The following is a 12826-nucleotide window of genomic DNA, read 5'->3' as shown; positions in this document are numbered from 1 at the left end:
CTACGGTTTGTAACTGCACATGGGGACAAAGATCATACTTTTTGGAGAAATGTTCTCTGGTCTGATGAAACAAAAATAAAACTGTTCGGCCATAGTGACCATCGTTATGTTTGGAGGAAAAAGGGGGAGGCTTGCAAGCCGAAGAACACCATCCCAACCGTGAAGCACGGGGGTGGCATCATCATGTTGTGTGGGTGCTTTGCTGCAGGAGGGACTGGTGCACTTCACAAACTAGATGGCATCATGAGAAAGGAAAATTCTGTGGATATCTTGAAGCAACATCTCAAGACATCAGTCAGAAAGTTAAAGCTTGTTCGCAAATGGGTCTTCCAAATGGACAATGTCCCCAAGCATACTTCCAAAGTTGTGGCAAAATGGCTTAAGGACAACAAAGTCCAAGTTTTGGAGTGGCCATCACAAAGCCCTGACCTCAACCATATAGAAAATTTGTGGGCAGAACTGAAAAAGTGTGTGCGAGCAAGGAGGCCTACAAACCTGACTCAGTTACACCAGCTGTCAGGAGTAATTGGCCAAAATTCACCCAACTTATTGTGGGAAGCTTGTGGAAGGCTACCTGAAACGTTTGACCCAAGTTAAACAATTTAAAGGCAATGCTACCAAATACTAATTGAGTGTACGTAAACTTCTGACCCACTGGGAATGTGATGAAAGAAATAAAAGCTGAAATAAATCATTCTCTGTACTATTATTCTGACATTTCACATTCTTAAAATAAATTGTTGATCCTAACTGGCCTAAGACAGGGAATCTTTACAAGGATTAAATGTCAGGAATTGTGAAACACTGAGTTTAAATGTATTTGGCTAAGGTGTATGTAAACTTCCGACTTCAACTGTATGAAGCGGTACATTAAATAGTATAACTATGTATGTTTGATTCCTTCTATTAAATTAGATGCTATGAAGTCTTGAAAGATCGCAAATGATGCCAGACAGACTGCATTAGAGACAGTGAGTTGATACATTATTAAGGAGTCACTAAGGTATGGTGTCATCTGGTCCTTGTGAAGTCCCAGGTGGAGATAGTGCTGCTCTGCCATTGAGCAAAACACTTAACCTGCACAGCTTGTCCAGCTGTACAGACAGATCAGCTGTGCAGTCCACTCTGAATTAACGAGGAACTACGGTTACAATTGAGTGTAGTTATGTGATCTATTTCACTGAATTGAAGTCAATGAAGTCATTCTCGAACAAAAGTGACCCGCATTACTGTCCATATTCAATATTTACAAAATGTTTTAACATCCCACCAATATTATGTATATTCTATGCCACAATGTGTATTAGGGTGTACAGTACATTTACACATTCCATTCCATAAATGTGCACACAATTAAGTGACAAATGTTTAGATGCCACTGACATGGAACTAGTTGAAGTTCATATGTTGGAGTGAATGATCTGCAGTATTATATGGCTAATGCCACAGTGTTTAGTGGCACAGTACAGCATGCAGACAATGTAGTATCACCAAGGTTGATTTTTAGGAGTCTTAGTCTCCAGTGTATGGGCTACGGGGATGTTTGAACTGCTCACTGCTCCTTCTTCCCTGCTACTGTGAAGGTCAAATCAAGGACTTTTCTCTCCCCGAGGGACTGCTGTCTGTCTCTGCTGTCTTGTTCCTCCAAAAGTCTAAACTGCCACCTGGGAATAACGACTAAGAATACATGCAAGCCCATAGAAGGACATCCAGGCTTTTACGAATTAGGGTCCAAGAAACACTTTCAGGATGTCTAAAGCTGGTCCAAGACAACAATGAGGGAAATAGCATTGAGGTTGTCATGGAGACTGGCTCCAAAGACAGCTCGGGCTGCTTTCATAGCATATGTCTGACTTGACTTAGTGCATAGCAACAGATTTTCCTCAGTGCAGACCATTCCCCATTGAAGTTTTGTTCATTTGAATGGCTAATATCAAAAGTAAATACATAGTTTTTCAATCACTTTATCTACAATCATCAATTATCTACACGCTTATCTACATTAGATAGGCATTTATGCTGAATGCTTTTCCCTCAAGCATTAATAGGCACAGCACGTTCATGGTGTTCAGTTCTTCAAGTAACATTCAACAGAAAAGAAGCAGACAAGAGGAGCCCATTCAAATCAACATGAAGCCCAGGAGAAGAAAAGACCCAAAACATCATCAGCGACAGCTTCCCAAACCCTCGTCCACCTGATCAACGGTACAAGGTTAGTCTCCATTGACAGTATGTCTTTTCATTCTGAGCACAATGTGTATTCAACACTTTTAAAGAGTACGTACTTCTGTATTGAGTTTCTTCTATATTAGACTATTCGGTTCAATGACATATTTCTGCTCTTCGAATGGGAGGGCTGAGTGTGCGTCATGTTAAGGCATTAGTATGCAATGAAGTTGCTGGTGTGGTAGGACTTGTTTTGGAGGCGCTCTGCTGCAGCCAAAGCAATGTCAGGGAGGCACTTATTCATCAAAGGGCAAACAACGCCAGAACGCAATGCCAATTCTCATTGCATTTAGCAACACAGACCAATTTCACTGTCATCCTTAAACCAATGGACCATTTCTCTCTGCATCGATCCATGCACTTTTAATCCCCTGTCAAATGCTGAGTGTTATGGTCTTGGAAAGAAAAGGACAGAGAGAAAAGCAGAGGGGGACTGCAGCTTTCCGAGACACCAATCTTAGCATGCCCAAAGTGGTGGAGCTCACGTATAATACATTGATGAGCCGAACCCCTCTCGCTCTTTCTCTCTCTCTCTCCATTGCCACAGAGCAGAGCACCATGGTCCTTGGCAGGTCTGCGTTTCCATGGAAACCCTCACATTGCAGCAGGCTGGCTGGAGAGCGCTGGTTGAAAAGGAGAGCAGTACAGAGGGAGAGGGAGAGGGGGGAGAGGGAATCGCTGCAGTGATGGGGAGGGAGGAAGGAAGAGGGGGGAAGAGAAGGAGGGGGTGGGTACAGCCGGCGAGATTGGTTCTCCAATGCATTACCCCCACTAGTCGCTCGCCTCTCCCTCCCCTCAAATCTCATCATTTGCATCGGTTGGGGCGCACAGGGCCCAATCCTGCTCTGCAGTCTGGACACGTTGTATCTTAACTTCAGACTGCATTCAATTATTAATCTGCTTCACCAGACAGCAATTACTGTTCAAGCTACCTGCAGCGCCTATAGCAAAACCATCCCCATGAAACAATACATCAACGCATAGAGATAGAGGGGAACATACTAAGAATTCTACTATAATTCTGTTTCACGTCCAGGTGCTTCACTTGAGGGCCTCATTGTCCCAGCTGTGACTTGACCTGGTGACCCTATGGCTAGTCAACTGAACACTAATGACCGTGTGCACAATGTAGAGGAAGACACAAGCTCCAGAATGGTTTGTTGCTGGAGGACAACGACTGCTCTCCTCAAGTGGATCAAATGGAAATGGACAAATAACCAGTCATGGTTAAATCTGTTAGCCCGTGAGACAGCAAAGGTGGGCAGTGGTGGTGTAGGAGACACCCACAGAACAGGAGCCAATGTTCTGCTGTTTACCTGTTGTGTAACCCACTAGCTAGGAGCCAGGTTATCTGCAGCACCATACCTGAAGCAGAGCCCAAACACACACACAGACACACATTGCACGCGTCTGTGAGAATACATAGAAATATCGCATAAGATTTGATCCAACATCAAAGTTCTATGCTCTCCATACCAGAGCTACAAAATAGCAGCTGTTTTGTCTTTGAGATACTCTCTGAGCAGCAAGAATGAAAAAAGAATTCTGATTAGAATTTCCATGCAAGTCTTTTATTGTTATTCAGGAACAAAATGTATGTTTTTTTTTTAACAAAACATAACCTTTTATAACTTTTTTATGGATATTCAACAATATTTTGTTCACAACGCAGAATTTACTCACAAAATCAAACCAACCAAATGCAACCTTCAAAAATACAGTAATGTGTGTCTGAAAAGAGAGGGGAGAGAGGGAAAAGCCATATCCTTGCAGTGAGTAAGCGATGCATACATGTAGTGTAGTGGGAGGAAAGTACAGACATTGAGTCGGATAGCACCAAAGGTGTCTCTGAACTCATTAGAAAACAGGACCATACTCCAGTGCAGAGTGAGAGCAGGCAGAGGCAACCCACCGAATCTGTGTCCGGTAACCAGGGAAGAACCCCTGTACCACAGCGCTATCTGCCTGTGGAGCCAGAGTACTGCAGGACTGCAGCAGAATCAATAGTTCAGGGTAACATCGAGGATAAATGAACTACACTGAACAAAGACATAAACGCAACATTCAACAATTTCAAAGATTTGACTGAGTTAGAGTTCATATAAGGAAATCTGTCAATTTAAATAAATTCATTAGGCCCTAATCTATGTATTTCACGACTGGGAATACAGATATGCATCTGTTGGTAACAGATAACTTAAAACAAAAGGTAGGGGTGTGGATCAGAAAACCAGTGAGTATCTGGTGTGACCACCATTTGCTTCATGCAGTGCGACACATCTCCGTCGCATAGAGTTGATCAGGCTGTTAATTGTGGCCTGTGGAATGTTGTCCCACTCCTCTTCAATGGCTGTGCGAAGTAGCTGGATATTGGCGTGAACTGTAACATGCTGTCGTACACGTCAATCCAGAGCATCCCAAACATGCTCAATGGGTGACATGACTGGTGAGTATGTAGACCATGGAAGAACTGGGCCATTTTCAGCTTCCATGAATTGTGTACATACCCTTGCAACATGGGGCCAAGCATTATCATGCTGAAACATGAGGTGAGGGCGGCAGATGAATGCCACGACAATAGGCCTTAGGATCTAGTCACGGTATCTCTGTGCATTCAAATTGCATTGATAAAAGGCAACTGTGTTCATTATCCTTAGTTTATACCTGCCCATACCGTAACCCCGCCGCCACTATGGGGCACTCTGTTCACAACATTGACATCAGCAAACCGCTTGCCCACACAACGCCATACAAGCCATCTGCCCAGTACAGTCGAAACAGTGAATCATCTGTAAAGAGCACACTTCTCCAGCGGCCATTGAAAGTGAGCATTTGCCCACTGAAGTCAGTTATAACTCCTAACTACAGTTATGTCAAGACCCTGGTAAGGACGACGCGCAAGCAGATGAGCTTTCCTGAGAGTTTGTGCAGAAATTCTTCGGTTGTGCAAACCCACAGTTTCATCAGCTGTCCGGGTGACTTGTCTTAGATGATCCCGCATATGAAGAAGCCGGATGTGGAGGTCCTGGGCTGGCGTGGAAACACATGGTGAGGCCGGTTGGACGTACTGCTAAATTCTCTAAAACAATGTTGAAGGCAGGTTATGGTAGAGAAATTAACATTCAATTCCTGCAGTCATGTCAATTGCACACTCCCTCAATACTTGCATTGTGTTGTGTGACAAAACAGCACATTTTAGAGTGTTTTTTTTAATGTCCCCAGCACAAGGTGCACCTGTGTAATGATCATGCTGTTTAATCAGCTTCTTGATATGCCACACCTGTCAGGTGGATGGATTATCTTGGCAAAGGTGAAACGCTCACCAACAGGGACGTAAACAAATTGGTTCACAGGATTTGAGAGAAATACGCTTTTTGTGCATATGGAAAATTTCAGGGATCTTTTATTTCAGCTCATGAAACACTTTACATGTTGCGTTTATATTTTTGTTTAGTGTGACTAAAGAGGCACAAGTCTGAACACCGGTATGTGTTATCGTCTCGGTTTTATTAGATGATCAAATTTCCGCCCCAAAATCCAAATGACAGTACAGTAGCATAATAATTATTTGTTGAACTGCTTAATTGAATGATACTATTATATCATAACTTCACAAAGCCAGATTACCATAAAAAAACATAACTAGTCATCATCATGCCTGTTTCTCTTCATCTTTTTCTTTCTTTTTCCAGAATCTTCAACTTCACCATAGGAACTGTCCATTGGTTCAACTTTAACTTCCACCTCTTCTTTAATTACATTAAAAGATGAATATACAGTGTCCTCCACCTTTCCTCTGTCCTTATCCTTCTTTTTCTTCTTCTTCCTCCTCTTCTCTTCTGAGAGCTCAGCTTCCTGCCCAGGAAGTTCATATGGCTCCTCTGGGCTGTGAGTCATCTCTAGCTGCTCCTGCTTCACCCTGACCACCTCCTCCATCTCCTCCTCAGTCTTTATAAGTTTGTCTTTCTTCTTTTTCTTCTTGCTCTTCCTCTCCTCCCCCGGGTCCAGTGTGACCCTGAGAGGCGTCTCTGGTGTAGACGACAGCGGAGTATCCGGTGTATCCTCCATCAGTCTGGAGAGGATGGGGGTCCTGCTTCCGAAAGGCTGGAACCGCTGGCGGAGCCCCGGGGGCACGGTGGGTGCCGGGGTGGCTGGGATGGCTATGGGGGTTTGGTTGGTGCTGCAGTCGCCGTAGCTCTCACAGATGTTGAGGAGGCCGCTGAAGGCCGGGGCACAGACCACCAAGTTGAGCGTCTGGGGGTGACTGGTGAGGAGACGGAGGTCCGCAGCACCAGAGGGCCCTCCCAGCACGCTGTAGATCTGCCTGGTGTTCCCACCACCATGCGTCTGCTGGGCAGGGGCCTGCATGGTCTGCAGCCCAGACAGAGGCATCTTCAGACTGCTGAAACTGTAGGAGAGAGAGAGATCACAGTATGTTATTAAGCGGTTACGCACACCAGATATAGACCATGTGGGTGCAAAGCAATGGAAGTGGACGGTGACTTACTTCTAATAACTGACCGAGAAATGCTGAGGACTTTGTTAGATATCTCTCTGTCTGTTATTAGAAGTGAATCATGACGCTTCTATGATAATTCAAATAAATGGAAAAAAGGATAGCCTACCTGTCCGGGTTGAAACTGCTGGGAGCTTTGATTAGCCATAATTCTGTGTTGTCCTCACAAACCCTTTCGATGAGGGTACTGGCACAGGGTTTGTGGGCAAATTCCACAAAATCAGCTGGACACTGATACCTTGAAGCTGAAGGGATAAACATAGGTATTGTTATTAGGTAGATAGCTAGCTAGCTAGTGAATTGAACGTAATCTGTGTTTGTTTTGGAATTCGCCATATAATACACAATGCTGTCTGCCCATTGCAGCATCGCTAATTTTGATTCCTAACAGGATTTACTAGATACCTGGCAGACAGCTTTGATGGACTTGATTGCAGTGGCTAACATTAGCTAGATAGCTAGCCAACGTTATTTAAGCTAGCAAAAACTTACCCTGCTTTCTCCGTTTTTGCGGAACCTCCTGGGTGTCACTTGCCTCATCACTTGATGAAGATACATCGTTTGGCATGACCTCTGTGTACTGCTAAATTTCGAAATGTAACTTAGTCTAACTAAAAGCGCATGGGTGCAACAACATGTGTTGTAAAAAAAAAAGAATAATCACCTTTGACCTGGATACACTAGTTAGCTCGGTTCACGAGGATCTGTGTTGCGTGAGATGCGCATATGGGTTCCTTTGTAAATATATATTATTTTACATACAGTGTTTATTAATATCCATATGATAACTTTTCGTAAACATTGGTCTGTGTGCAGTCTATATTCGCATTTTAGACGCAACTGATGCTATTCACGAGGCACGTACTCACGAAGGCCCTCGCAAACGAAAACAATAAATCCCAGAATGCATCATTATCACGGAGTTGTGTAAGTTCCAGCAAAGACAGTCTTCTAGTAGAAACACTTCATGGGCGCAGGCGACCGAAAGCGGGTAAACACTATTTTTTTTGTGTTTATTACAAAAAGTGTATCATATATTTTTTTAGGTATTTGAGAAGTAAAATAAGCGGCTTTTGTTCCTGAACAATTGAAAGCTAAATCTGTTTAACCAGGACCTCAGAAAGCCAGAACGATATAAGAGGGCCTATCAAATATGTCTTCCTCCCAGTCATCTTCAAGGCGGCAGTGGTGTTGTTACCTTTGCGATTTGCCTAAGATGCCATGGGCTATGATCTGGGACTTTAGCGAGACTGTCTGCCGAGGCTGTGTGAATTATGAAGGGGCGGACCGTATTGAATTCCTCATAGAGACGGCCAGGCATTTGAAAATAACTCATGGTATGCAGGATGACCGGTCCCCGGGTCCCCAGCCCACCAAACATGGCCCAGGTGGGAGAGATGGACCTATGGAGGGTGGTAGGCCACCTCCTGAACGCTTTGAAAGGGGAAGAGGGGACTACGGAGCCCCAGCACGGCTCCTCAACGGTCTGCACAGAATAGATGACGGGGGCCCACAACAAGATGTCAGTGGACAGAGCCCTAACAACGCCAGACGACCCATGGTGTGTACCGTTCCACCCAATTTAATGACACAAGGCCTTGTGGGGGCTCCGCACGGGTTGCTAGCAGCTGTGCCTGGTTTAAATACCAGAGTCGGGGGAACTCCCCTCACCCTCTCTGCCCCCATGCTGAACGAGATCACCAAGAGGCAGCTAAGCATGGGCATGGGTGTGGCCTCCTTCCTGAGCCCTGAGTTTGAGAAGGAGCTGAGGGAGAAGCAGAGGAACGCAGAGGCTCTGGCCGAGCTGTCGGAGAGTGTACGGAACCGAGCAGACGACTGGGCCGGCCGACCCAAGGCTGTACGCGGGGCCCTGCTCACCCTCTCCGGCTGCACCCCCTTCAACGTGCGCTTCAAGAAGGACCACAGCCTGGTGGGGCGGATCTTTGCCTTCGACGCCAAGCTGACGCTGGACTTTGAGCTGAAGATCTTTGCGGAGTACCCGTGCGGCTCGGGGTATATGTTCTCCAGCCTGGCGGCGCTGGTCAAGCAGATGTTCCACGACAGCCAGAAAGACTCTGGGAACAAGGTGATCAACTTGGGCCTGAAGTATGTGGAGTACGAGAAAAGGCATGGCACGGGGGACTGGCGGCTGCTCTCTGAGCTGCTGAGTGATTCGGTACGGGCCTTTAAGGACACCCCCGGCCCTGACGTTCTCCCCCAGCCCTACCTGGACACCAGCTGCTCCATGCTGCCCACAGCGCTGTGTCACATGGCCCGCTCAGCACCGCCAGCCCGCGTGCGCCGGAGGAAGACTTCCCCGGAGCCCCAGGGTGGAGAGGTAGTGACCACAGAGGAGCAGCTCCGGCAGCACTGGCCCATGGGGATGTACCCGGGCATGGCTATCCACCTAGCTGCCTCCTCCCTACCCAGCGCTAGCCAGCCATCTCCTCACCAGGAGGGCTCGGCCTCCCACTCCCACAGCAGCGACCCCTCCCCCATCACAGCACTGATGAGCGTGGCTGACAACGCGGGTGCAGCCGCTGGCCAGTCACCCAGAGAAGCCCCTAGCAGCAGCAGTAGTGGTGGTGGAGGCCTGGGCCACTCCTCCTTGGCAGTGAGACAGAGCAGCAGCAGCCCCATGGCAGCCTGCCCTGCAGGGCAGCAGCGCCACCTGGCCTCCAGGAACGGGGAACCCCAGGGAGCTAGCAACTCTACAGGGGGCACCACGGCAGCCCTCCCCCTGGCTGGGGCCTCGGACCAGGGAGCAGGGGACCCCTCCGGCTCCTCTGGTCCCCCTCTCTGCTGCACCATCTGCCACGAGCGCTTGGAAGATACTCACTTTGTCCAGTGCCCGTCTGTTGCGGCCCATAAATTCTGCTTCCCTTGCACCAGAGACTTCATCCGGAGCCAGGGGGCCGGCATCGAGATGTTCTGCCCCAGTGGAGAGAGGTGTCCCCTGGTGGGCTCCAATGTGCCCTGGGCCTTCATGCAGGGAGAGGTCGCTACCATCCTGGCTGGAGACGTCAAGGTGAAGAAGGAGCGCGACCCCTAAATCCTCTGGGACACCTGACTGTAAGATGCAATTTCACTACATCTTGATTTCCTTTTAATTTGTTGTCTTGGAGTCAGTCTTTAGGCCAAAGTATTCTCTATGTAGCTAGGCCATAGGCTAATTTAGTGTTTGTAACGTGCTTTATGATACAGTATAATATATGATATGTAGCCTAAATTGTCACCGAATATGATTAGCCTCCTTTTTATTAATCTGTTTGTTTATGTGATGTCTGTCTGGACAGAAGGCTGTTGACGCCTGAGTGGAGCAGCAGCCTGGTGCCTGCAGATAACGACAATCTCAACAGGTTCTCGCCACCTCACAGCAAATCACCACGACAATCGCAACAGGTTCTCCCCCACCTCACAGCCAATCACCACGGCAATCCACCAGGTTCTCGCCACCTCACAGCCAATCACCACGATGATCTCAACAGGTTCTCCCCACCTCGCAGCCAATCATCATACACCTCTACCTCCACGGGGCAGGCCTTACACTATCACACCACTGTCTGGTTGGTTATGGGGGGTGACCGTGCCCCCAGCCCTTGCTCACCTCTAATACCTAATTCACCCCTTTGTCCCTCAAACATCAACTTATTAGTATTGGTCACTAGTATTAGTCACTGACTTTATAAACCAGTGGACCATGGTTGGGAAGTATGCACTTCATCTAGGGCTTCCGAGTGGCGCAGCGGTCTAAGGCACTGCATCTCAGTGCTAGAGGCATCACTACAAACCCTGGTTTGATTCCAGGCTGTATTGCAACCGGCCGTGATTGGGAGTCCCATAGGGCGGCGCACAATTGGCCCAGCGTCGTCCGGGTTTGGCCGGGGTAGGCTGTCATTGTAAATAAGAATTTGTTCTTAACCGACTTGCCTAGTTAAATAAAGGTTAAATAAAAATAAATCTGTCCTGTTATAGTTGATTTTAGGTCTGTTTTCTGTTTCATGGAACATCTTTCTAAAAGATCTCTGGCATTGAGAAAGACTGATGACTTCACTAAATGTTACAGCAACGTATAGACTTGGACTGTTCCTCTTGTGACCGTTTTGTTTGTTTTTGCGTCACATTTGACCTTTACATAAAACTGACTTTGACTGTCACCGAACTAATTGTTTGCTCTTTGCTGAAACCTCAAACCAGCAGTTAAGGTATGTCGCCATCGATTTATAAGACAGAAACAGGGACTTTCAGTGCTACGCGATACAATAACATGGCTTTCACAGTGCCCAACAAAGATGCTTTATCTAGCATGTAAGAAATGGGATGGATACCTCTCTATTTTATACTGAATGTAGAATGTAAGACAATCTCTCTCGATGGTAATAGATGTGCAATCTATAGTTTTGATACAATACAGCTTGTGTGTATCACTGAGTAGCCTATACATGTGCGTAGAAACCAAAGATAGATTCATGCTAAAGTAGATTTACAGTGCCTATAGAAATTCTATACCCCCTTGAACTTTCTTCACATTTTGTTGTTACAAAGTAGGATTGAAATAGATTTAATTGTAAAAAAAAAAATGTGTCATTGATCAACACAAAATACTCCATAATGTCAAAGTGAAAAGAACATTTGAAAATGTTTTACAAATGAAATAACTAAAATATAGTCGTTGTATAAGTATTCACCCCCTTTGTTTAGGCAAGTCTAAATTAGTTAAGAAGCTTGACATAGGCAAAGACTGGGGAGGTTTTCAGGATGAAAAGAAACGGGATGGAGCTAAGCACAGGCAAAATCTTGAGGAAAACTTGCTTGTACACCAGACACTGGGAGAGAAATTCACCTTTCAGAAGGACAATAACCTAAAACACATAGTTAAATGTACACTGGAGTTGTTTACCAAGAAGACAGTGAATGTTCCTGAGTGGCCAATTTGCAGTTTTGACTTAAATCTGCTTGAAAATCTATGGCAAGACTTGAAAATGGCTGTCTAGCCATGATCCCAAACACCTTGACTGAGCTTGAAGAATTTTTGAAAAGAATAATGGGCAAATATTCCACAATACAGGTGTGCAAAGCTCTTTTGAGACTTACTCAAGAGACTCATAATTGCTGCCAATGGTGATTCTACCATGTATTGACTCAGGGGGGTGAATACTTATCCAATGAAGATATATTAGTGTTTTATTTTTCATTCGTCTTTAAAAAAAATCGACTTTGACGTTACATTACAGTATTTTGTGTAGATTGTTGAACAAAATGACAAATACATTTTAATCCAACTTTGTAATGCAACAAAATGTCAAAAAAAGTTCAAGGGGGTATAGACTTTCTGTAATCTTATTATTTTTGTGTTAAATGACTTTATTATTTCAATATGTGCCAGGGAAATAGTGGGTGAAACGGTTCTTGTTAGGATAGTTCTAGGTTAACTGAAGTTGTAGCGATTAAACTAATATTGCGTACTTTATGATGTTTAATTTAAAGGAATTTACTCTTTATGTCAAGTCAAAGGTTTTTTTCTATATTGACTGAGATTCAAGTTTGTTTCCCGTGATCCTCATGATTCTTATTATTTTAAAGTTCTATAAAATCCCTGTTTTATGCTCTGTTTTACCTATGAACTTATCTCTTTGAATTGTTTAAAAGATAATATATACATGTATATCAAAATACTTCTCTGTCAGGTTTTCCTTAACCTTTCATGTTCGTCACCAAAATTAATATATTAATTGAATTATCAATTTGCAAAGCTAGTGCCAATCAATACCTTACCATGTGCATGTGTAAATATGAAATTGAATGAGGACAATACATCAAGCCATTGCTGATCACATCGGCATGAATGTATACTGTACACTAGTAGCTGTATCTGAAAGTGTATGTAGTACTAAAATTAGGCCTATTACTTATCTAAAATACGGTAAGTCAAATGTAGCCCTTACAACAAAAATGAATTTCCTACAAAAGCACTGATATGTTCATGCAACTTTCCTCAAGTGATTGGGAGTCCCATAGGGCAGCGCACGATTGGCCCAGCGTTGGCTGGGGTAGGCCGTCATTGTAAATAAGAATTTGTTCTTA

The 12826-nt window shown here is 45.1% G+C and overlaps 2 protein-coding genes across 3 annotated transcripts; one reads left to right on the top strand and one right to left on the bottom strand.

The window, feature by feature from the left end:
* Nucleotides 1-5669: 5669 nt before the first annotated feature.
* On the bottom strand, nucleotides 5670-7421 carry polr1g (RNA polymerase I subunit G). The gene is made up of 3 exons (XM_029772502.1): nucleotides 7235-7421; nucleotides 6852-6987; nucleotides 5670-6634 (listed from the first exon to the last, which is right to left on the bottom strand). The coding sequence occupies exons 1-3, from the start codon at nucleotides 7308-7310 to the stop codon at nucleotides 5869-5871; spliced, it is 978 nt and encodes a 325-aa protein (XP_029628362.1). The 5' UTR covers nucleotides 7311-7421; the 3' UTR covers nucleotides 5670-5868.
* A 130-nt stretch (nucleotides 7422-7551) lies between these two features.
* Nucleotides 7552-11498, top strand: LOC115206002 (interferon regulatory factor 2-binding protein 1). Of its 2 annotated transcripts, none has more exons than XM_029772501.1 (2): nucleotides 7552-9814; nucleotides 10042-11498. In XM_029772501.1, exon 1 carries the CDS (start codon nucleotides 7896-7898, stop codon nucleotides 9792-9794), a length of 1899 nt encoding a protein of 632 aa, XP_029628361.1. In that variant the 5' UTR covers nucleotides 7552-7895; the 3' UTR covers nucleotides 9795-9814; nucleotides 10042-11498. The 2 variants fall into 2 exon arrangements, with proteins under 2 accessions (XP_029628361.1, XP_029628360.1); XM_029772500.1 differs by having other exon boundaries at nucleotides 10039-11498.
* The last annotated feature ends 1328 nt before the right edge of the window (nucleotides 11499-12826 follow it).

The sequence above is a fragment of the Salmo trutta genome, chromosome 13, assembly GCF_901001165.1.
Source record: "Salmo trutta chromosome 13, fSalTru1.1, whole genome shotgun sequence".
NCBI classification, from domain to species: domain Eukaryota; kingdom Metazoa; phylum Chordata; class Actinopteri; order Salmoniformes; family Salmonidae; genus Salmo; species Salmo trutta.
This window is presented reverse-complemented; position numbering and strand designations above follow the sequence as displayed.